We start from the raw sequence: 25092 nt of genomic DNA, 5'->3' as shown, positions 1-25092 counted from the left end.
TTCTGATGATTAAATCAGATAATGAATATAAAACATTTAAGCTAATATTTGGCATGTTTTCAAGAGTTGTTAGGTGTTGGGATGATGATTTTATTATAGATTAAACAGCCTCAAAACCTACATATACTGTTCATATGCCTTACTAGAAAAACCTCATCTGTCAGCTACTTTGCAGATTTTACCCAATTCAACAATATCTTAAGGCTACTTCATAATTAAACAGCTGGTGCATCAGAGTAATCTCCTAGTCACGAGTGAAGTTAAGTCAATTAGTAAATTAGTAATAGATGTAACTTTTTCACCTCAATAGATTACACTATTTATCTAAAGTCATGTAAACTGTTACGGAAGGAAAGTTGTAAGAAGATCATCCTCTTGAGGTGTATGTAAAAAACAGCATGAACTGATGATTCTAGTAGAGAATTCGATCACATATACTCCTTAACATAAATTTTTAAACAGAAATAACCAGCTGAATGCTGTCATGTAATTCTACTAAAGTAGCATGGTTAAATTAACCAAGACAGAGAACTAAACTGAAATAGCATGTCTGATCTTTGAGAGAGATAGGATATGGCAGCAAAAGAGCACCAAGCTCCACTAAAGCAGTTACTGGTGCTAATTTTTGTTCAGTGTGAACTTATTAGATGCACATCCTGAGGCTGACAGATATATCAGTATTGCTTAGAAACACTCTCCAGGTTGGCAAGGTCCTGAAATACAATGTTCACCTCAAGACAGCCACCCTCAGATGATATCTCACAAAGAGGTGGCAGGACAACCAATCAATGGCTGTACACTGAAATGGAGGCAATAGCAAGCAGAGAAGAACAAGATTCATTTTCCTGACTCAATAAAGGACAGTGTGAAGCAATGCAGCATGTTTGGATACCTGGGAAATATCTTGTAGGTATTTATTGCAAGGTATGAAGAACTCTACAACAGGCAACACAACAGCACTGTAAGAAGTAACAGGCACTTCTGAGTGGTCAATTTCTAAAAGACAAATTTTAAAATAGAAGAACTGTTGGCCTTGATTTTAACCTTTTCTGTTATGGTGACCCACACAGATAACAATTACTTGAACAGTATTTTAAAAAGAAAATGAAAAGCAACATATTCAGTTTATACAACCTTCTGAACCTGCTGATGTGTGACTTTATAAATGCTTGTGAATAGGTTTAGTTTGCATCATTCCTATACCTTCCTCCTCAAAGCCAACCAGACTAGTATCAATTGCAAACTTTCCCTCTTTCCCCCAACAGCAAACACAATTCTCTATACACAGTTGGCACTGAATAAATATTGACCAATCCAATGAAGTGGGATTTGCCAAAACCCCAAGGAGATTTCATCAGACCAGTGGGCCATGCTACTCTGTGCCTTGCCTCATAGTGAACTCTTTGGGGACCTTCTCCTGGTCAAAAATCCTTTAGTGTATCTGCTTTGCAGAAAGGAACTTTCCTGTTCCTATACTACCTGTCTCTAAATAAGAAACAAAAGAAAATGAGATGTCCTTCTGTAAACTTAGCCAGATAAATTGTACTTTACCCAGTGTTTGTAAGTATGTGCGGTATGGAAAGAGGATGGAAGGAATTATGTCCTATGCGCTAGGACAAGGCCCAACAAGGTTCTCATACTCTAACCACAGAGTTTGAACTATTAAGATCACATTTCATTTTCAGAGAATAAAGCTCATTTGCTTTTTGGATCCTACTTCCAGGATACTAACCACCCTTCCACTCCTGACAGGTATCTTGAGTGGGTTAGTCCAAACTGTGGCTGACTGGCATTAGTCCTCCTAGCCTCCAGAGTTGCCTTAGCTGCCATTCTTCCAAATTCTCAGGGTTCTCCTTATCTGGGGACTTCCCTGGTGGCGCAGTGGTTAAGAATCCACCTGCCAATGCAGGGGACACGGGTGTGAGCCCTGGTCTGGGAAGATCCCACATGCTGTGGAGCAACTAAGCCCACGTGCCACAACTACTGAGCCTGCGTGCCACAAGTACTGAAGCCCGAGCGCCTAGAGCCCATGCTCCACAAGGAGAAGCCACCACAATGAGAAGCCTGTGCACCACAACAAAGAGTAGCCCCTGCTCACTGCAACTAGAGAAACCCTGTGCACAGCAACAAAGACCCAACGCAGAAATAAATGAATGAATGAATGAATGGTTCTCCTTATTTGAAGAGAAGGAGAAGGGACCCTTTGGGGCCAGAGTGAGACTACTCTGCAAAACCTTCCTCGGGGGCTCTGCAGTTAAGTCACATCTTTTTCAATGTTCCAACAGCACAGTGTACACACCTCTATTCCAGCAAGATTACTGAATTGTAGTTTCTTTTTTTTTTTTTTTAAATAAATTGATTTATTTTATTTATATTTATTTTTGGCTGCACTGGGTCTTCACTGCTGTGCGCAGGCTCTCTCTAGCTGTGGCGAGTGGGGGCTACTCTTCATTGTGGTGTGCGGGCTTCTCTGCGGCAGCCTCTCTCGTTGTGGAGCACGGGCTCTAGGCACATGGGCCTCGGTAGTTGTGACACGCAGGCTCAGCAGCTGTAGTGCGCAACTCAGTAGTTGTGGCACACAGGCCTAGTTGCTCCGTGGCATGTGGGATCCTCCTGGACCAGGACTCGAACCCATGTCCCCTGCATTGGCAGGCGGATTCTCAACCGCTGTGCCACCAGGGAAGCCCATAGTTTCTTTTTTATGTGTATATCACCCTAACTAAATCAATAACCTTGGTGATAGAAAGCATGCTTCATTTATCTTTGTAATTCCAAAGACAGATAAAAAGCAAGCCTACAGTAAAATTCTTTTAAATGAGTTTCTGGCATAACTCAGGGTAGTAATTTTCCGAAGGATTCTACATTCCTTTTTCTTCCTTCACACTCAAGTCCTTTGGACCTCCATCAAACATCAATCATCACAGCAAAGTTTCCTACCTCCCAGTACTTGGTTCGGTTGATACCCTCTGCATATGCTCGGGCAAAGTTGCTTTCACTGTTGAGAGCTGTAATGGCTGCACTGAGCTGAGACATGGGGTGTAGATTAGTGGGAAAGTTGTCCAGCATGGTGACCACATGGGAAGGCAGAGCTGCCCTCTTTGCCCACTCTTCTGAGAGCCAAGATACCTGTGAAAGGGAGACATTGTTCAAAACATTAGGCAAGGAAAAAAGAAAAAGAAGAGAAATTAAAAAACAATGGGGGGCTTCCCTGGTGGCGCAGTGGTTGAGAGTCCGCCTGCCGATGCGGGGGACGCGGGTTCGTGCCCCGGTCCGGGAAGATCCCACATCCCACATCCCACATACCGCGGGGCGGCTGGACCCGTGAGCCGTGGCCGCTGAGCCTGCGCGTCTGGAGCCTGTGCTCCGCAGCGGGGGAGGCCACAGCGGTGAGAGGCCCGCGTACCGCCCAAAAAAAAAAAAAAAAAACAATGGGAATTCCCTGGCGGTCTAGTGGTTACGACTCGGCACTCTCACTGCTGGGGGCCCAGGTTCAATTCCGGGGAAATAAGATCTTGCAAGCTGTGCCGTGCAGCCAAAATTAAAAATAAAAAAATAAAATAAAAAGACAGTGACCTCTAAGTAAAGAAAATCCAAGAGAATTCAATACAGTCCATGTATACAGCAGAACTCTGCTCTGATTCCTTCCCCTCTATAAACTACCACCCATAACCAGATCAGGATTCAGTGTCTGAGATTAGAAAAAGGCAAAGAAGGAGGTGAATGAGAAGCGCTAGTGTCCTTCTGCTTACCTGTTCCTCTGTTGGGATTTGTCCAGTTACCAGCAGCCAAAATAATCCCTCTGGCAGGGGTTCTTCCCCACCCTTAGCCTTGGGCAGCACTTTCTGGCATTCAGGGATACTGTAGCCTCGAAAACGGATGCCCTTGAGGGAGAAGAGTAAGGATTACAACTCGTAAGTTTGTTAGCCTCAAAGTCACGTAATTGACTGATCCCACTTTCATCAGACCTGTCAACAAGTTAGAACTTTTTTTTTTTTTTTTTGCGGTACGCGGGCCTCTCACTGTTGTGGCCTCTCCCGTCGCAGAGCACAGGCTCTGGACGCGCAGGCTCAGCGGCCATGGCTCATGGGCCCAGCCGCTCCGCGGCATGTGGGATCTTCCCGGACCGGGGCACGAACCCGTGTCCCCTGCATCGGCAGGCGGACTCTCAACTACTGCGCCATCAGGGAAGCCCAAGTTAGAACTTTTAAAGAGCAAATCTTTAGGTAACTTACTCCTGCTTTGTACTTTTAGTTTTACTAGTTGATATATTAAAAAGGTAAACTCGCTCTTCAGTTATTCCATATATACCTATTTTCACCTTCCAAAATATACAGGTAGGTGCTTTATTTTGTTCTCCGCACCCTTAGTGGTCTAAGCCAGAGGTCCCCAGAACCCCGGTGCTGGTCCACGGCCTGTTAGGAACCAGGCTGCACAGCAGGGGGTGAGCAGCAGGCGAGCGAGTGAAGCTTCACCTGTATTTACAGCCACTCCTCATCACCGGCATTACTGCCTGAGCTCCGCCTCCTGTCAGCATTATGGTGAGTTGAATAATTATTTCATCATATATTACAATGTAATAATAATAGAAATAAAGTGCACAATAAATGTAATGCCCTTGAATCATCCAGAAACCATCACCCCTGACCCATCCGCAGAAAAACTGTCTTCCAAAAAACTGGTCCCTGGTGCAAAAAAAGGTTGGGGACTGCTGGTCTAATCCATGGTGTGCACAGTGGTCAGTAAAATCAGTGATTATTAGTGATTGGTATGAGGGTCTCTTACCTCATCAGGATCAAGAACTGATGTTTCATATACCAATCCCTTCATGCCTCTCATGCCACCATACATCTAAAGAAAAGAAGAGGATGTAACCAGTTGTCTGAATAATTCAGGCTAGAGCTTGTTAGTGCTTCATGGGATCTGGGAGAGGAAATTTATTCTCTGACTTGCAAGACTTCATTTGGGGGAAGATTTCTGAGGAGTTAACTTACTATAGGATGGAACTTTGAAAGGAAGACTGCTAACGCTGGAAATGATTTTTTTAAGTTGAGAAATCACTACCTTTAGTTAGTATTTTTGCCTCTGCTCCCTTTTCTTATTGTTTTTTCTCCTGCCCACTTTTATCCCCTCATTCCCACCAACCGAAGTAAAAAGAATGGGATTGACTGTAGGGAAAGGAGATGGAGACCAATGGCTAAACACTGTTGTGAAATTATCATCTGAGCTGCTTAGACTCTTAGGACTGAAGACGAAACGATCCTAAAGCTGTTCTAGAAGGCCTGCTAGAGCTGTGGTTTAACTGGATGATCAGCACAGCATCAACTCAAAGACAGAGAGCCTTGGGCCCAAAAGCTAAGGGGTTGGGAAGAAGAATAAAAACTTCATTTATCCCTCCCATACATGAATTAGGTTAGCCTCAACTATTAAATTTATAGAAAAGAGTAGTCTAATTTCTAACAAACGCCATAAGCTTCAACATTTCCTTATATGGGACAGAGTGCTTTGAACAATCAGTGAGGAGGATGGTACTTTTGTTGAAGCATATTACAGAGCTACTTTTTGCAGGCAAAACACTACAACCCTTACCATGTCCACAGTGATTTGGCCCACCACCGTCTTGCCATGTTGCTGTTTGAAGGTCTTAATTCTGGCCTGCTCCTTAGGTATCAGATCAGCCAATATGTCTTTCAAATTCTAAAACGAGAAGTAGAGAGGCTAAGTGATGATCAAAATATTGATTCGATTTCTGCAAAGTAGGTATGTTAAGACTGCTTTTTAGAATTTGACTTTCTCTACCTGCCAGGGAAGTCTGGTCAACTTCTGTATACAGATGAGGGTAAAATTAGGCACAGCAAGAAGGGAATGGGGAGTTGTTTAATGGGTACAGTTTCAATTCGGGAAGATGAAAAAGTTTTGGCCATGAATAGTGATGATGGTTGCCCAATAATGTGAATTACTTACTGCCATTAAATTATAAACTTAAGAATAGTCTAATTTCTAACCAATACCATAAGCTCCAACATTTCCTTGTATGGGACAGATAGTCACTGAAGAGAATGGTACTTTTGTTGAAGTACATTACAGAGCTACTTTTCCCAGCCAAAACCCCACAGTCCTTATCATGTCCACAGTGCTTCAGCTATCTTAAAGTAGTAGTAGTGATAATACTTGTAACAATAATAACAACTGGAAACCTCCAGGAGATACTCAGGATAATGATGAGAGGCTGAGTAGTAGCCCACCACCCCTCCCCATCCCAGGGTCAAGCTGCCTCAATGATTCTCAGTCCTCTTTTCCAAACCTTACCGTGGAAGAAGCACTGGCATGCCGGGCAGCAAGAACAAGACAGGATGCATTCTGCAAAGAAAACACAAAACCTTATGCAATTGTTCTCCCTCCTATGTATTAAAAAGGAGTTACAGTGACTCAACCTCTCTTCATTTTAGCCTCTAAGGACAGTCTGACATAAGAAAGCTATAAAAGGCCTCGAGCAACCTGGAAAGAGTTACGAGTCTGGAAGCAACAGCTTCATGAGCATTCCCTGAAGAGACTCTCCCATCACCTGGGTTCTACGGCTGGGTTTGTTAGGCACAGAAGAAATGTCAGAGAGGCAGTTGTTAAAGTACCCAGTCCATCTCACTCTAGTCGACAATAGCTCTGAGAAAAGCAAATGAGGAAACTGATCAATTACTTAACCCAGCTGGTAAGGTTTCTTCAGCACCTAGCCTTTTGGCAACACTTCAACCTCTCCAGTCCAGGAGAGCCCACAGGTGGAAGCAGCCTTTTACAACACTACCTGATATGCTCCTGGAAAAAGCACAGAAAAAACAGAATATCTACAAAGCAACAACCAACAGACTGCTCAACAACTGCAATGGAAACTAGAAAACTGGTAAATTATCTTTAAAATATTGAGAGAAAATAATTACTAAGCTAGAGTTGTGTACCCAGGTGAGGAAGAAATCTTAAAGGGGGTGAAATAAAGACATTTCAGGTAAACAAAAGCTGAGAGTTTATCACCTACACACCTGTACCAAAGGAATTTTTTCTTTTAAATTGAGGTATAGTTGATGTACTGCATTATATAAGTTTCAGGTATACAACATAGTGATTCACAAATTTTTAAAAAAAGATTTATTATTTATTTTTGGCTGCACTGGGTCTTAGAGGCGGCACCCAGGATCTTCCGTTGTAGCGTGAGAGCTCTTCGTTGTGGTGCGCGGGCTTCTCTCTAGCTGTGGCCTGCGGGTTTTCTCTTCTCTAGTTGTGGCACATAGGCTCCAGGGTGCGTGGGCTCTGTAGTTTGAGGCACATGGGCTCTAGTTGAGGCGCACGAGCTCAGTAGTTGTGGCACGCGGGCTTAGTTGCCCCACAGCATGTGGGATCTTAGTTCCCTGACCAGGGATCGAACCCACGTCCCCTGCATTGGAGGTGGATTCTTTACCACTGACCACCAGGGAAGTGCCCTGATTCACAATTTTTTTTTGGATTAATTTTTAAAGGTTATATTCCATTTATAGTTATTATACAATACTGGCTATATTCCCTGTGCTGTACAATATATCCTTATAGTTTATTTTATACTTAGTTTGGATCTCTTAACCCCCTACCCCATCTTTCCCCTCCCCACACTGTACCACTATAGTTTATCCTCTATATCAGTGTCTTTTTCTTTTTTGTTATAGTCACTAGTTTTCTTTTTTAGATTCCACATATAAGTGATCAGTATCTGTCTTTCTCTGACTTATTTCACTCGCATAATATACTCCAACTCCATCCATATTGCTGCAAATGGCAAAATTTCACTCTTTTTTATGGCTGAGCAGTATTCCATTGTATATATACAACACTGCTTCTTTATCCATTCATCTCTTGATGGACACTTAGGTGGCTTCCATATGTTGGCAATTGTAAATATAAATAGTGTAGCTAGGCTATGTTTAGAGATAGATTTTCCCCCCCAAGAAAAACAACTTTCTATGAAGATTGCTGAGTTGCAACAGAAAGTTCAACACTGCCTTTGAAAAAGACAACCAGGGACTTCCATGGTGGTCCAGAATCCACCTTCCAATGCAGGGGACACAGGTTCGATCCCTGGTTGGGGAACTAAGATCCCACATGCTGCAGGGCAACTAAGACCTCAGGCCACAACTAGAGAGCCTGCACACCACAACTACTGAGCCCGTGTACCGCAACTAGAGAAGCCTGCACACCGTAATGAAGACCGAGCACTGCCAAATAAATAAACAAAAATAAAAATAACACCTAACTTGTAGTGTTTAAAAAAAAAGAAAAAGACAACCAGTTATACTACTACCAAGTTGTAAGGAGTGAGGCAAGGAGGTTGACTTTTCTTCACAAGATTTTTTTTCTCTCTTTTTTATTTTTTGGCTGTGCGCAGCACGTGGGATCTTAGCTCGTGGACCAGGGATCGAACCTGTGCCCCCTGCATTAGAGCATGGAGTCTTAAGCACTGGACCACCAGGGAAGTCCCCACAAGATTATTTTGAAGATAAAATGGTATTGTCAAAATAAGCCCCAGTGTCCTCATCTATAAAATGGTGCTGATACCTACCACACTTCTCACAGGGTTGCCTTGTGACGATTAAATTACAATGGATGTGGAAGCACCATGCAAACTAAAGATTACACACACACACACACACACACACACACACACACACAAACTGTGGAGAAAGTCTACATTTCTCCTCCTTTCACCAAAAGGTCAGAGACACCTTTTCTAGTAACTACAGTCATCCCTCAGTATTCAAGGGGGGATTGGTTCCAGGACCCCCTATCCCCAACAGATAGCCAAAATCCGAGGAAGCTCAAGTTCTTTATATAAAATGTTGTAGTATTTGCATATAACCTAATAAGCACATCCTTCCATATACTTCGTTGCTGCGCACAGGCTTTCTCCAGTGGCGGGTGAGTGGGGGCTACTCTTCGTTGCGGTGCGCAGGTTTCTAATTGTGATGGCTTCTCTTGTTGCACAGCAGGGCTCTAGGCGCATGGGCTTCAGTAGTTGTGGCACGCAGGCTCAGTAGTTGTGGCACGTGGGCTCTAGAGTGCAGGCTCAGCAGTTGTGGCGCATGGGCTTAGTTGCTCCGCAGCATGTGGGATCCTTCCGGAGCAGGGCTTGAACCTGTGTCCCCCACACTGGCAGGCAGATTCTTTTTTTTTTTTAAAAACATCTTTATTGGAGTATAATTGCTTTACAATGGCGTGTTAGTTTCTGCTTTATAACAAAGTGAGTCAGCTATACATATACATATACATATATCCACATATCTCTTCCCTCTTGCGTCTCCCTCCCACCGTCCTTATCCCACCCCTCTAGATGGTCACAAAGCACTGAGCTGATCTCCCTGTGGCTGCTTCCCACTAGCTATTTTACATTTGGCAGTATATATAAGTCCATGCCACTCTCTCACTTCGTCCCAGCTTACCCCTCCCCCTCCCCGTGTCCTCAAGTCCATTCTCTACATCTGTGTCTTTATTCCTGTCCTGCTCCTAGGTTCTTCAGAACCTTTTTTTTTTTTGGTTCCATATGTATGTGTTAGCATACAGGATTTGTTTTTCTCTTTCTGACTTACCCCACTCTGTATGACAGACTCTAGGTCCATCCACCTCACTACAAATAACTCAATTTCGTTTCTTTTTATGGCCGAGTAATATTCCATTGTATACATGTGCCTCATCTTCTTTATCCATTTATCTGTCGATGGACACTTAGGTTGCTCCCATGTCCTGGCTTTGTAAATGGAGCTGCAATGAACCAGGTTGCTCCCATGTCCTGGCTATTGTAAATGGAGCTGCAATGAACCCTGTAGTACATGACTCTTTTTGAATTATGGTTTTCTCGGGGTATATGCCCGGTAGTGGGATTGCTGGGTCGTATCGTAGTTCCATTTTTAATTTTTTAAGGAACCTCCATACTGTTCTCCATAGTGGCTGTATCAATTTACATTCCCACTAACAGTGCAAGAGGGTTCCCTTTTCTCCACACCCTCTCCACCATTTGTTGTTTGTAGATTTTTTGATGATGACCATTCTGACTGGTGTGAGGTGATACCTCATTGTAGTTTTGATTTGCATTTCTCTAATGATTAGTGATGTTGAGCATCCTTTCATGTGTTTCTTGGCAATCTGTATATTTTCTTTGGAGAAATGACTATTTAGGTCTTCTGCCCATTTTTGGATTGGGTTGTCTGTTGTTTTGATATTGAACTGCATGAGCTGCTTGTAAATTTTGGAGATTAATCCTTGGTCAGTTGCTTCATTTGCAAATATTTTCTCCCATTCTGAGGGTTGTCTTTTCATCTTGTTTATGGTTTCCTTTGCTGTGCAAAAGTTTTTAAGTTTCATTAGGTCCCATTTGTTTATTTTTGTTTTTATTTCCATTTCTCTAGAAGGTGGGTCAAAAAGGATCTTGCTGTGATTTATGTCAGAGTGTTCTGCCTGTTTTCCTCTAAGAGTTTTATAGTGTCTGGCCTTACATTTAAGTGTTTAATCCATTTTGAGTTTTTTTTGTGTGTATGGTGTTAGGGAGTGTTCTAATTTCATTCTTTTACATGTAACTATCCAGTTTTCCCAGCACCACTTATTGAAGAGGCTGTCTTTTCTCCATGGTATATTCTTGTGGCAGGCGGATTCTTAACCACTGCACCACCAGGGAAGTCGCCTTCCATATACTTTTTCTTTTTTTTTAAATTTATTTTATTATTATTTTAAAATTAATTAATTAATTTATGGCTGTTGAGTCTTCGTTTCTGTGCGAGGGCTTTCTCTAGTTGTGGCAAGCGGGGGCCACTCTTCATCGTGGTGTGTAGGCCTCTCACTACCGCGGCCTCTCTTGTTGCAGAGCACAGGCTCCAGACGCGCAGGCTCAGTAATTGTGGCTCATGGGCCCAGTTGCTCTGCAGCATGTGGGATCTTCCCAGACCAGGCTCGAACCCGTGTCCACTGCATTGACAGGCAGATTCTCAACCACTGCACCACCAGGGAAGTCCCCTTCCATATACTTTTTTTTTTTTTAATTAATTTATTTATTTAATTTTTGGCTGTGTTGGGTCTTCCTTGCTGCGTGCGTGCTTTCTCTAGTTGCGGCAAGCAGGGGCTACTTGTTGTTGCGGTGCATGGGCTTCTCATTGTGGTGGCTTCTCTTGTTGTAGAGCATGGGCTCTAGGCACGCAGGCTTCAGTAGCTGTGGCTCATGGGCTCTAGAAGGCAAGCTCAGTAGTTGTGGCACACGGGCTTCGTTGCTCCGCAGCATGTGGGCTCTTCCCAGACCAGGGCTTGAACCCATGTCCCCTGAATTGGCAGGCGGGTTCTTAACCAGTGAGCCACCAGGGAAGCCCCTCTTCCATATACTTTAAAATCACCTCTAAATTACTTACAATACCTAATGCACTATAAATGCTATATAGTTGTAAATACAAAGTAAATATTATGCAAATCATTGTCAGCACGTGGCAAATTCAAGTTTTACTTTTTGGAATTTTTAATTAATTTATTTATTTTTGACTTCATTGGGTCTTTGTTGCTGCACGCAGGCTTTCCCTAGTTGTGGCAAGCGGGGGCTACTCTTTGTTGCAGGGCGCGGGCTTCTCATTGCAGTGGCTTCTCTTGTTGCGGAGCATGGGCTCTAGGAATGTGGGCTTCAGTAGTTGTGACACGTGGGCTCTAGAGCGCAGGCTCAGTAGCTGTGGTGCACGGGCTTAGTTGCTCCATGGCATGTGGGATCTTCCTGGACCAGGGCTCAAACCCGTGTCCCCTGCATTGGCAGGTGGATTCTTAACCACTGCGCCACCAGGGAAACCTCTCTGGAATTTTTTTTTTTTTTTAATATTTTTGATCTACAGTTGGTTGTACCCACAGACGCAGAACCTGTGGATGCAGAACCCGCAGATGCAGAACCCACAAAGAGCCGACTGTATTGCATTGCTGTCTGGTCGTGCTGAAAATCATTTGAACTAGTGTTACTGTATAAATTCCAAAACACTACATGCCTAAGGTGAGAGTTAGTAGGGCCTGAGGCTTTTTAGAAGTTAGTACCCCTCTTTCTGTTGGGGCAGGAGGGAGAACTGAAAAGGGAAGAGACCCTTCAGAAAATGTTATTTTAAAAAGAATCAATCCAAAGCTAAATTCAGAGAGCAGAAAACAAGAGAATATGGCCCTAAAACAAAGGGGGAACACCTCAACTTGTTAACCAGGGCTGCCTGCAACTCCTTTCATTACCTTCCTAAACCATCTCCTCTAGCTCACTGAGGACCATTTGGGCAGAAAGCACGCAGCACAAACAGCCCTTTAGCCTGTTCATCTTACACAGGGCGCGTGGGAGCCAGACGCAGCACTCAAGAAATAACGTTCCTGGGGACTTCCCTGGTGGTCCAGTAGCTAAGACTCCACGCTCCCAATGTAGGGGGCTTGGGTTCAATCCCTGGTCAGGGAACTAGATCCCATATGCCGCAACTAAAAGAGTCTGCATGCCACAACTAAAGATCCCGCATGCCTCAACGAAGATCCTGCGTGCTGCAACGAAGATCCAAGGCAGCCAAATAAATTAATTTAAAAAAAAAAAAAGAACTTTCCTTCTTCTTACTAGTCACCAAAAAGTGAACAAGGGAAAACCTGTGAATAAGTTCAAACTATTGTTCTACAGTGCTAACCATGTTTAAGCTATTCCATGCTCCATGGTCCCACAGATTCCCTATAATAGAGGCCCTATCTCCCAGAGACCACGTCAGCACCCAACAGACCTTTTAATTGTGGGTAGTTGGTTGTTGTGGTTCTGTTTTGTTTTTAAAGAGGCTATAGGGAAACATACCATCATAGAGAAAAAAGAAGTTGAAATCTCTCCATAATGATAATTTTTCCACTTCTAAACCATGCTGAAGTTTCTGTAATGGCTGGCTGCTTCATTGGCAAGAGGAAGGATTATAAGAAGAATAGTTCAAAGTTAAATCTTAGGCAAAAGAAAAAAATCTATCCAAGCTCAGCAGACAGAATGAGAGCCAGACAAAAACAGTTTTTTCCCTTTGTGAGAGAGAACTACTAGAATCAACGAGCTTCCCTCTCCTTTTACTTCATTTAAGGTAAAAAAAAGAAAAAAAGAAATCGGAAAGAAAAGGGTGGAAGGTCACCTAACAAGGCTGTAAGAATGAAACATCATTTAAAGGTGTCAGATAGGTCATGACTGCTGCTTAGTTACAGTCAATTCTCAGATCATTTTATATGAATGCTACCTTAAAGGAATGGTTGGGGAAGAGGAACTTGCAACTAAACTATCACCCCACTTCCACCACCAGCAAAGTCTTAATTTCCTTTGTAGAGAGTGTCTTTGCCATTTAATGAGGCACCTCAAAAGTAATTTAAGGAGAGCTGATCTCAACTGTCCCTAACCTCCATCAGCAACACTTCTTAGCCAGATCTCCAATTTGCAAAGCAATGCTAGTTTGTGGAGAGCGTGGCTATGTAGCTATAGAATAAAGCTAGTATATTGTGTTCCTACTACATTTCTGGCTGTGTGACCCTAGCCAAGTCATTTAATCTTTCTGTGCTTCAATTTCCTTATCTGTAGAATGAGAACAATCTACCCAAAAAGAATTCAGAGTAATGATAGTAAAGATGATCCAAGATCTTGGAAAAAGAATAGAGGCACAGATCAAGAAGATACAAGAAATGTTTAACAAAGACCTAGAAAAACTAAAGAACAAATAAACAATACAATAACTGAAATAAAAAATGCACTAGAAGGAATCAGTAGCAGAATAAGTGAGACAGAAGAACGGATAAGCAAGCTGGAAGACAAAATGGTGGAAATCACTGCCGCAGAACAGAATAAAGAAAAAAGAATGAAAAGAAATGAGGACAGTCTCAGAGACCTCTGGGACAACACTAAACGCACCAACATTCGCATTATATGGGTCCCAGAAGGAGAAGGAGAAGGAGAAGGAGAGAAGGAGAGAAGGAGAGAAGGAGAGAAGGAGAGAAGGAGAGAAGGAGAGAAGGAGAGAGGGTGAGAGGGAGAGAGGGAGAGAGGGAGAGAGGGAGAGAGGGGGAGGGGAGAGGGGGAGAGGAGGGGAGGGGGGGAGAGAGAGAGAGAGAGAGAGAAAGGACCTGAGAAAATATTTGTAAAATGGGAACAGTAATAGTACCTACCTCAAAGCATTGCTATGAGAATTAATTAGGTCAATATTTACTTAAAACCATGCCTGACACACAGCAAGTGCTCTGTATTTGTTATATAATAAATGTAGAAAATTAAATAGTATGGCCACTTTCTAGCACCCTTCAATGTCAAATTTAGTCATATTTTAGCTCACCCTGCAACCTAGGGAAAAAACTATAAAGAAATATGAAGGATTTTAAAAGCAGCAATTCATTGATATGACCGCCCAAAAGGCTACAATAGGAAAAATTCAAGTTAGGACAACTTTATCTAATGATGTAGAAGACAGAGCACAAAGCACATGCCTTGGAATTAGGAAAGGAAATTTGGGTTCTAGTCCCAGCTCCATTACTAAATAACTGAGACATCCAAAGCAAACAACTAACTACTGTTTCCCTTTCCCTCTCCATATTTAGGATAACACTCAAGCTACTTAGCTCAAAGTCTGATTCTAAGGCTCCAACAAGGACATATATGTAAAGGTACTCAAAAGCCTTGCTATTTAAAATATGAATGCCTAGCCTGCAATACAAGCATTACTTGGAGCTTGTCAGACATGCAGAATCTTGGGCCTCACCTCAGACCTACTGAATCCAAATCTCCAGTTTAACAAACTCACTAAGTGATTCCTATGAACAATAAAGTTTAAGAAACATCCATGGTTTAAAGCATTAAGCAAGGAAGCAGAAGGGTAGAATATAAAGAGCCTGGGATATGGTGTTATCAAGGGTCAAGTCCTAAATCCAGGTTCTGCCACTATTCTGCTGTGCTACCATGGCTGTATGACCTAACTTCTAGTTTCAATTTTCACACCTCTAAACTGGTAACAACAAAGCCAACTGCAGGGTAGACAAGTAGACTATATGAAATCATTTGCATGAAGGCATCTAGAACAGTGCCTTCTGTATAGCTGAGATCAATAAATATTTGTTTCTTAGAAATGTGTTGGCCTATTACCTACCAACTCGTGTCACAATTTTCTCGTGGAGTTGGATCCCAGGAAAGAGGCAGTCAAGCCTGAGGAAGGGGTGAATGGATAATTCCCTCTAGCTGTAGAACAGGAAATAAAGCCCCAATTTCCTAAGGGCCTCCTGACCAAGAGAAGAGTCTCAAGGAGAGGAAACAAATTTAACTAACCATAATCCCCACCAGCAAGCAAATCTAGACAGGAGATGTTAGAGGACTGTCATACCCTAGGCTACATACCTCATTTCATCTACTGGCTGCCAAGGAAAGCTGCTAAATGGCTTTGTATAGTACATCTAAGCTATACTCACAGATGCAACAGGCAGATTACAAATCTCTGAGTCATCCCTGAACTTTCACCTCCCAGCTCCTCCCCCAGTTCTGGAGGTGTGGCAGCGGGGCTTTTGGCTTCTGGTTGCATGCCACGTGTAAAGTTATCCTACTGGAACAGCACCTGTCAGGTGAATCAGGGAGTCACCTCACTCAATAGGTCACCTCCTTCATGGGGAGAAATGGAGAGAGCTACTTCCGAAGATAAAGGCCTGGCTCACAATGTCTGACAGCCAGGATTCTCTACAGGATGGGGGTATCGCAATCACTAAAAGGATTTTCAAACCTCATATGCTGCCACCCCTTGCAATAACTCTTTTAGTGAGCTGGCTATTATTGATAGAAATGGGCTGTAGCTCTCAAATGTGCTATGCTAGGATGGAAAAATATAATTAAAGGAACCTCTATCTTAAAGGGCCAAGGGAGGAAAAGGACAAATAATACATGCAGGAAATTCTGCCAAAGACGTGCTTATAATACTTAGGGTATTTCTGGAATAGGGTATTGGCGAAATCACTTAACAAAAATCAATTAAAACTACTCCCTTCTCGGGACTTCCCTGGTGGTCCAGTAGTTAAGAATCTGCCTTCCAAAGCAGGGGACGCGGGTTCAATCCCTGGTCGGGGAACTAAGATCCCACATGCCACAGGGCAACTAAACCCGTGTGCTGCAACTACTGAGCCCGTGTGCTCTGGAGCCCGCGCACCCCAACTAGAGAGCCAAACTAGAGAGAAGCCCGCGCACTGCAACTACTGAGACTACGCACTGTGGAGCCCATAGAGAAGCCCAAGCGCTGCAAGGAAGACCCAGCACAGCCAAAAAAAACAAAAACAAACTACTCCCTTCTCCCCCAAATTCTGGGAACGGTAGAATACCATTTGGATAAGCACTTACTCAATAATGTGGTTATTTCTCTTATTCCTCCTAGCCTATTATCATCATCGATCCACATCTAGGACCCTTACTCTACATGGGAAAAGCCAAATTTCCTTTGATTCCCTATCCTAGGCACATTCAGAACATATCCTGCCACATATCCAGGAGCTCCAACAAACTTGTGAGATTACAAACTACTGTGTATAAAATTAATAGGCTACAAGGATATGTTGTACAGCACAGGGAATATAGCCAATACATTATAATAGCTATAAATGGAGTATAATCTAAAAAATGTTCAATCACTATGTTGTATACCTGAAACTAATATAATATTGTAAATCAACTATACCTCAATTTAAAAAGTTTAAAAAAACTTGTGAGAGATGCTCCTGATTTTATTAGAGCCTTGTCCTTCATCAACAAAAGATCAGAGCTTGCCAAGCCAGAACTGGCTTAGTTGATGAAGCAAATATAATTCACTAATAACTGTAGGAAAAATCTTGTGCTACAAAGGCTTCCAATGCAGAAGAAACAACTTGCATTAAGTGAAAAAGAACACACATGGGACAAAGGCTCCTCTCTCCCCAGAACCAGGTCAGAGAACTAAAGCCATTTAACCTCTGTGTTTCACAATGGTGATATTGGAAGTCTGCCTGCACTACTTGGTCAGGCCACTTAATAGCCTGAGCAATCTTCAGATTTCATACTGTGATGCCCTTCATACTCACAAGAGTTTCCTTAATAATTCTGCCGAACTCTCATTGTCTAACAGACCCTTTGCTAAAGGTTCGCTGATTATTCAGTGAAGAAGACGGGAAAGGACACCAATTCAGACTCAGAAAAGAATCGAGTCCTAATTTTCCTTTCAGAGAAATTCTTACTGTTCTTTAACAAATAGGTGCTGAACATCTACTTCTTATGTGCACACTAAGCATACACTACTGAATAAAGTATATAGGACCTGTCACTACTACTTTTTCAGGAACTAGAAACTGTTCCCTCACTTCTACTAGTTCTTACAATGCTTTGTTTCAGGGATTTACAAGAAACTTTTCCTAAGGCATTTGAAAAAAAGGCCTTGGAAGACAAACCCAGAGAAATAGTCTAAATCAGACTATTTCTTAGAATAGTTATTTCTGAAGTCATTTAAAATAATCACTAAAAAAAAAAAAAAGTCAAAAAACACTCAAAGCTTCATATATACATTAAACACAGTTGGCCCAACTGGAGGGGATCACCAAGCAGTCAAATGAGATACTTGAAAAAATACAAGTTCCCAGATCCATCCCACCTTTGCTGAATCAGAATCTGAAGATAGGATTCATGAATGCGCAATGTGAAGAAGCACCTCAGGTGATGAGGCCCACTGTGAACTTACTTATGGAGCTTTTTTTTTGCAGTACGTGGGCTTCTCACTGCTGTGGCATCTCCTGTTGCGGAGCACAGGCTCCGGACGCACAGCCTCAGTGGCCATGGCCCACGGGCCCAGACGCTCCGCGGCATGTGGGCTCTTCCCGGACCGGGGCACGAACCTGTGTCCCCTGCATCAGCAGGCAGACTCTCAACCGCTGCGCCACCAGGGAAGCCCGTATAGCTTTTTAAATGATAACATGTTAAGGACTTCCCTGGGGCGCAGTGGTTAAGAATCTGCCTGCCAATGCAGGAGACACACGTTCAAGCCCTGGTCCAGGAAGATCCCACATGTTGTGGAGCAACTCAGCCCATGTGCCACAAGTACTGAGCCCATGTGCTGCAACTACTGAAGCCCGCATACCTAGAGGCCATGCTCTGCAACAAGAGAAGCCCACACACCACAACAAAGAGTAGCCCCCTCCTGCTGCAACTAGAGAAAGCCCACGTGCAGCAACGAAAACGCAATGCAGCCAAAAGTAAATAAATAAAATTAATTTAAAAAAATGATAACATGTTAAAAGAAATATAGGAATTTAGGCAAGTTGAGGGAGAACTGAAAGACAGTCAGATCCTAAGAGCCATTGCTAAAGCTGCCTCACTACTGTTTTTAATTTCACTCAAATCCTATTCAACTCTATCACATAGGGCACTGAAAAGAGGGCAGAAGGAATTACTCTGTGGCTTTAGGGAGATCCACCAAGTCTGGTTTCCTGCCTTCTGCCCACTTGGACTCTAAGAACTAGGAATGCCAGCCTTCCCTTCTCTGATTATCCACTTCACCACGGCTCACCTCAATGCCTCCCCACACCCATGCATTCACCTGCTACCAATCTAAAGACCACTAGGAAGAACAAATGCAATCATACCACCATTAGCACATGATGAGGATTTATTCTCCATTTTTCATCTTTGGTCCATCTAGTAAGTGTCAAGGAATTGTCATTACTTTGGGTAGGCTGATAATCAAAATGAAGGCAAAGAGATTTGAGTGCTTGCCCTTAAAAGTTTGGGGCTTTAAGCCTAACTAACATTTCACAGGACAAAACTGACTCAGTTTTGTAGAACCCAATTTCAGACCAGGATTTACAGAAGAGATGCGCAGTGGTGTACGTCTGCTGTAGAGGAATCACGGGTATTAAGAGTCTTGAGAAAGTCTAGGAATAATCTAGAAACACTTCTGGATTGATTTACGCAAAGTTATCAAACATCCTAGCTTGGAGGAGCAATTCTCAATGACACAAGAAGCAACTAGGGCTGGTTAAGTCACTTTGGCATGAATCCAAAAGTTAACTGGTGGCCCTACTCTAATTCCCAACCCAGATCACCTATGAAAAGACAGTATTTACAGCACAAAGCTAAGGCGCCCACAGCTAATACTAAAGCCATTGCTTAGCAGAAATTCATTCAGGTAAACAAGAAGTCAAAATAATCTCAAGGCTCTGAAAGAGGTGGTCTCTCCAACTCAGGTGTTCATTAAATTACCTGACAGTGGGAAGGGTGGAACAACAGAACAATGACTAGTATTTGTGTCTCTTAGCAAGGTGAAAAGAATTTCTCAGAAAAGAGAACTACACCTGACCTTGAGAATCACAGTAGCAGGCCAGAAGACTGTTTTTGCCTTCTAAAGCCTACCTTACTAGCAAAAGTAAAATTGAGTACTGCAGACTAATCTGGAAAGCTCAGGCAGGTGCTAGCAATGCTGACAAACCGAAAGGCTTCTTGGTATCCTAGCTGTTAACTGCTTAGATCTCAGAAAGTTTCTACTCCTCAATCTGATAGGCTTTATTAGTTTTAAGGGTCGAAAGCCTTCTAATGGCTTCCAATATACAGGTTTTTGGGATCCTCAGATCCGTCTCTAACAGGAAAGTAAACAAAACAGTAATGATCACTACAGTTAGGTAGCCCTGTCAACCCAAAAGCTTTCTTTTCTTTCTTTTTTTTTTTTTTTGCGGTACGCGGGCCTCTCACTATTGTGGCCTCTCCCGTTGCGGAGCCTGCAGGCTCTGTGGCCATGGCTCACGGGCGCAGCCGCTCCGCGGCATATGGGATCTTCCCGGACCGGGGCACGAACCCGTGTCCCCTACATCGGCAGGCGGACTCTCAACCACTGCGCCACCAGGGAAGCCCAACCCAAAAGCTTTCTGAGTTTCCTCAGAGGTTTAAGAGGCAAAATAAATTTGAACGTAAATTCTAAAGGCTTTTTCAAACTGTAGGGTTAGATTATCTGGTCTGGGTTAGCAGCTCTGGAATGAGCTAATTATAGTGTCCCCTATTCTGCCAAAACACTATCTAGAACTTGCTTCATTTCCCAAGAGGCTTCCTTACCCTGGTCCCTGGCAGCGGAAGAAACTACAGTCAGGTAAGACAAGTATCTCCCAAATGATCAGCCTCCACCTTGCTGCTGAGTACCTGGAAGAACCTGTAAATCCTACGTGCTTCACCTTATCACCAACCATGCAAGATAACACAGTAAGCCAAAACAATTCTAAGGTTTCCCTTCCACCCCTCAGGTGCTGGCAACTTTAATCTGTCTGCAGAAGAGAAAGTATAAGTTCTTTGCAGGAGTCAAGGTCACTTGTGGGACTGTCCCTGCTTGGATTAGAAGGCTGGGACTCCCTCAGCACACCAGTTTCTGTTTAAAGAGCCAAGTTGCCCAGAGACAAAAGTAATTTTGGCAATATGAAACTGAAAGCACCATTACCTGCAACAATATTCCTGATTCCAACGGCAACAAAAGTCAAGTAAGGGGCCCCAAAGAATAAGAGGAATCTTTCCTGGGTAGAGCAGACTTAAGAGCAACAGCAAAACCTGAGTGAGCAAGTAGTAGGACCGGTCATGTAACCTTGGAATTACTATTTCCTGCCCAATATCTTCACTTGCCAGCCTGCGGTTTGGGGGACAAACCTTTCTGGTTTTTTCTCCAATCATATGTGATAATCATGCAGAAGCTTTCACACAAGCGCTCCACCCCACCCAAGCTCCTCCTATATAAAGAGTAAGTGCAACAGTCCCAAGGACAAAGAGGACCCGAGTAGCATTCCTCTAGCAGGAACTGCTATGCTTGGTCACTAAAGGCTTAAATAACTGGGTTGGAGAAATGGAAATGGAAGCAGGCAGTTCAGAAACTGACAAGGCCCTCTCTACAAATCAGAAGCCGAAATTAGCCAAGGCTCCAGCTCTGGCCCAGGGGTAGAGTGAGCACACCTGCTCACCCCTGCCACTTCTCTTACCCCGCCCCTTCCTCCAAACAGGCTCTTTCCCTAACTCCAACGGAACACAACACCTGTGTTCTTCACTCCTTCTTTTTCCAAGGCCAAGCATCCCCGCCTCTTCCACCCCAGACAGGCAGGGTGACAGCTGGGTCCGGCCTTCCCACCGGCCCAAGAACGCAGGCCGGGGCGTGCAGAGCTCAACACCCCCAGGGGCCGGGAGGCCAGTGAAGCACGTGACCCTGTGAGCGCCACGCAGGGCTGGCGGCCAGCCAAGCGCAAGGCCCCTTTAAGATGCGCTGGGGTGCGCCTGGGTAGGGGAGGGAGACCCCGGCGCTAGTGGGCCTGCAGTCGCCTCAGCCCCACCCTGGGACGGCGCGCTCTCTCCTAGTTGCTCACCTTAGCTCCGAAGAGCCGGGCGGCCGCAGTGAGTAAAGCCATGGTGGGCGAACTCGGGGATCTGACGGGGAGGGACGGAGGGAAGAGAACTGCGGTAGGAACGGGAGCCGCCGCCGCCGCTGCACCAGAGGCCGCGCCGACGAGCGGAACAAGGTTGAAAGGAGGCGGCTGAGGGAAAGGGTAAACGAGCCGGCGGCGGCGCCCAGCCCGGGGTCCTCAGTGAGGCTCCGCCTACCACCCGGAACCCGCTCCCGCCCCCTCCCAAGGGATTCGCCCCGGGCTCAGCCATTGGTCCAGTGTGCATGGAGGGGCGGGTCCTAAGACATTGACAGCAGTTGTGGCTGGGAGGATTGGACCGTCCGGGGTAAGCTAATTAACGGTGGATGGGCGGGGGAAGCGTGTAGGTGGTTAAGTATGTGCCTGAGAACTCAGTTAACTTACTTAGGCTTTTCCTCTTATCCTTAACACCTTTGAGGTTAATTGTGAGGTGGCTATCAGAGAAAAAGCCCCAAGGACTTCGACCTTTGAAGGTCCTCGGAAGCCAACCCCTTAATACACTATCACGACAACTGATCCTAATCCCTTGGTGTGCTTTCTTGAACGCCTTTGGTCAATGACTTAATGGCCATAGAGGTGACATCATGTGGACACAGGCTATGATGCCCGAGTTAGCTACTTGGTGGAAATCATTTGAGGTAAGCCATGGTATTATAGATACCAACAGACCCAGAATGTGGAGAAGGAAAGCAAAGGCAGGAGCCTGAATATCCAGTGGTCTTTGCCAGCTGTCAGTTCTGTGACTAATGCCAGGAAACCCGTCTAACAAACGGCCTCTTAATATGAAGCTTTCCAGCGCAGTCCAGAGCCTCTGGGTCCTGGGTATTAGTCTCACTGCCACTCCAGTCACATAGCCCCACACAAACAGTCCACCCCACATCTAGCCAAAATATCAGGAGCTGCAGACCAACCCCTCATCCAAAATCACCTCCCTTTTTGTCACATCACTCCCGTCACTCCCATAGGGCCTCTGGACCTTTATACCTGCTTGGCTATATTCTATACACTCTTATCCTCTGCTCCCCAGAGACCATTAAATGAACCATGGCACTGAAGTGATCTTCTACATCATTCTTGACTCATTCTTTTGGGTAGACAAGAACTTAGGACCTTTCTACCTTGCTAAGATATCATTGTCATTGACCCAAGGGCAGAGAGGAATGACCCAAGGCCCAAGTGGACAGCCCTTTTATCTCCTCACATAGAAGTAACAAAGTTCAGAGGTCTCAGTACCATCTAAGCCGGGTTTAGATAGATCCTGTTTATAAAGAACCTAGTTTATAGCTTGGACTTGGAAAAAAGAGAAAGAAACATGCCGTTTTCTCTTCCGGGGTTTCCTTATACTCAGCTTTACACCTACCAACCAATGCTTCTCTGGCTTGGGGATCAGATGGGTAGATCTTAGGAAAGAACTTCATAAAGAGAAGCCAAGCAGTGCCCCAGGGAAGCACTGACCTCAGCTATCTCCTCGGTGACTTCAAAGCTCCACTGATCAATATTTGCTCCCAATTTAGCATCTCACAGAGGATTTCCTCCTAACCCTAGAATAGTCTGACCTGGTTTCTTCTCTCTGGTTAATTATCCACAGAGACTAGCCCGCAGGCCAGAGGACTGAGCTCCAGTGCCCCAAGTGGCAGGAGGCATTCTCAGGGTGAGGCTACCAAAGGGATAATTACGGAGTGGCCATAAGGGTAACCTATTTTGGAGCTCTAGTGATTGGAAGAAGGGTGGGGAACAATAATGCTCACAGTGTCCTGGAGCCTAGTGTCCTGAGGACTTTATGGACTTATTTTGAAGTTGTTCAGTCCTGACATCCACTGCTGTAAGGCCAATGGGAAAGCCCAGGACTCAAAGAGACTAAATGGTATCTCCCAGGAGCTGGCTTAGAGCCTTTCTCTGAACATGGTTGGGACCTGGGGAGATGGGAAGAAAGTTAAGCGAGAAGGATTAGCATGAATAAAGGAGCCAAGCGAACTCTAGGTCCAAATACAACTAAGTGCCTGGGAACTGGAGGGGACAAGGGAGAGAAGGCTGAGCATCGAGGTCATCTTGACGTTTGGAATGACCTCTTTAAAATGGACAGAGGCAATGGTGCCCCCTGGTGGCCAAGGATAAGTGGGAGAATGCAGATGGAACTTAAACTCGTATCAGTAAACCAAACTCCTTTTTTTAATGGGTAGCAGCTAAAATTTATTGAGTACTTCCTATTTCCAGAAACTATCTAAATGTGGTACATGCATTACCTTAATTAATCCTCACAAGTCTAAGGGATGTAGGTAATGGTAGTAGCTTTACAGAGGAGGAAACCAAGGTTTAGATAAAGTATCCTACTCAGGACCATAGCTTGTAATTGGCATTGCTAGAATTCAGACCTAGGTTGGCCTCACTCCAGAAGCTGTATTTTAACTACTAAGCTGTATTGTTTATATGGTGCTGACTGTAAATTATCAGCTGCAACTCAGGAAGGAGACTTTGAGTCATTGTTAACAGTTTCTTGGGCACATTAGCTCAGTGTGTTGCTATATTTAAAGATATTTTAAAAGATAAGGAACTATAGGGAATTCCCTGGTGGTCTAGTGGTTATGACTCCTCTCTTCCAATGCAGGGGGCATGTGTTTGATCCTTGATCTGGGAACTAAGATCCCACAAGCCGTGGGGTGCAGCCAAAAAAAAAAGATACCTGAAATACATGATAAATGACGACCTTCCCAGAATACAGGTAAGGAGAGACAAACATTTAGCACCTAAAAAGACCAGGGGGATAGAATGGGCTTCTTACAAGGAATAATCAGGCTGGGGAAATGGCTGAAAAGAGGATATAGTGCTTTTTCACTGTAGATTATTAGACTCAGAGGGCATGTGTTCAAACTTGAAGGTAGTTTTCAAACAAATAAAAGAAGTAGTACTTTACAGAGCCACTAGGGACTACATGGAGACTCCATCGGCCTAGGAATAAGATGATTGCTAGGGCTGAAGTTTTGGCTCTCCCACCCCTCTTTGAGCTTGGTTTCTTCCTCTGCAAATGGGAGTAACATGTAGTATTTGTTAGAGCTGTAAAGATTAAATAAGTGTGTGTATGCGCTTGTTATATGAGTATTTAACATATACTAGTTCTTTTCCCCTTGCTATTCATCTCTGTCCTATATTTAAAGGAATCTTGTTCTTGCTCGGAGTCCTTTCCACAGCAAAAACAAATCCTCTAAAACTTATCTTTAAGGACTAGATTTTCACATAATACATTTTCCTAGTCACACCTGGATCTCATTTAACACTGTCTTTGGGAATTCCCTGGCGGTCCAGTGGTTAGGACTCTGCGCTTTCACTGCCAAGGGCCCGGGGTTGGTTGGGGAACTAAGATCCCATAAGCCTCGTGGTGTGGCAAACAAACAAAATACAAAAAACAAAAAACACTGTCTTCGGGAATATTTCTTTAAAAGCTAACATTTTTCTGATAAACTCATTTACAAGGTATCTAAAATTTAAGGTGTAAACAGATATGCAGGGTTGAGTATATGCTCTACCAAATACTAGGCTAGAATAATTTTAGTAGCCTCCAGAAAGGTTCAGATAAATTCATGGATTCCTTGTGCTAACCTGTGATAAGAATTAAGAGATATGCAAAGTATATCCTCCTGAGGATCAAGTCAAGGATGATAATGTCCA

The 25092-nt window shown here is 43.9% G+C and overlaps 1 protein-coding gene across 2 annotated transcripts in view; it reads right to left on the bottom strand.

Moving 5' to 3' along the window:
* CS (citrate synthase) overlaps positions 1–21638 on the bottom strand; it is a 28697-nt gene extending 7059 nt beyond the window's left edge. The window contains exons 1-6 of one of the 2 annotated variants that reach the window (XM_032645365.1): positions 21373–21638; positions 6307–6357; positions 5587–5694; positions 4783–4848; positions 3750–3881; positions 2938–3126 (exon numbers count right to left, since the gene is read on the bottom strand). In XM_032645365.1, the coding sequence (XP_032501256.1) occupies positions 2938–3126; positions 3750–3881; positions 4783–4848; positions 5587–5694; positions 6307–6357; positions 21373–21414 (588 nt within the window). In that variant the 5' untranslated portion in view covers positions 21415–21638. The remainder of the gene's footprint in view (positions 1–2937; positions 3127–3749; positions 3882–4782; positions 4849–5586; positions 5695–6306; positions 6358–21372) is intronic. The other variant, XM_032645366.1, reaches the window with a different exon arrangement.
* Between the last annotated feature and the right edge of the window lie 3454 nt (positions 21639–25092).

The sequence above is a fragment of the Phocoena sinus genome, chromosome 10 (genome assembly GCF_008692025.1).
Source record: "Phocoena sinus isolate mPhoSin1 chromosome 10, mPhoSin1.pri, whole genome shotgun sequence".
NCBI classification, from domain to species: Eukaryota; Metazoa; Chordata; class Mammalia; order Artiodactyla; family Phocoenidae; genus Phocoena; species Phocoena sinus.
This window is presented reverse-complemented; position numbering and strand designations above follow the sequence as displayed.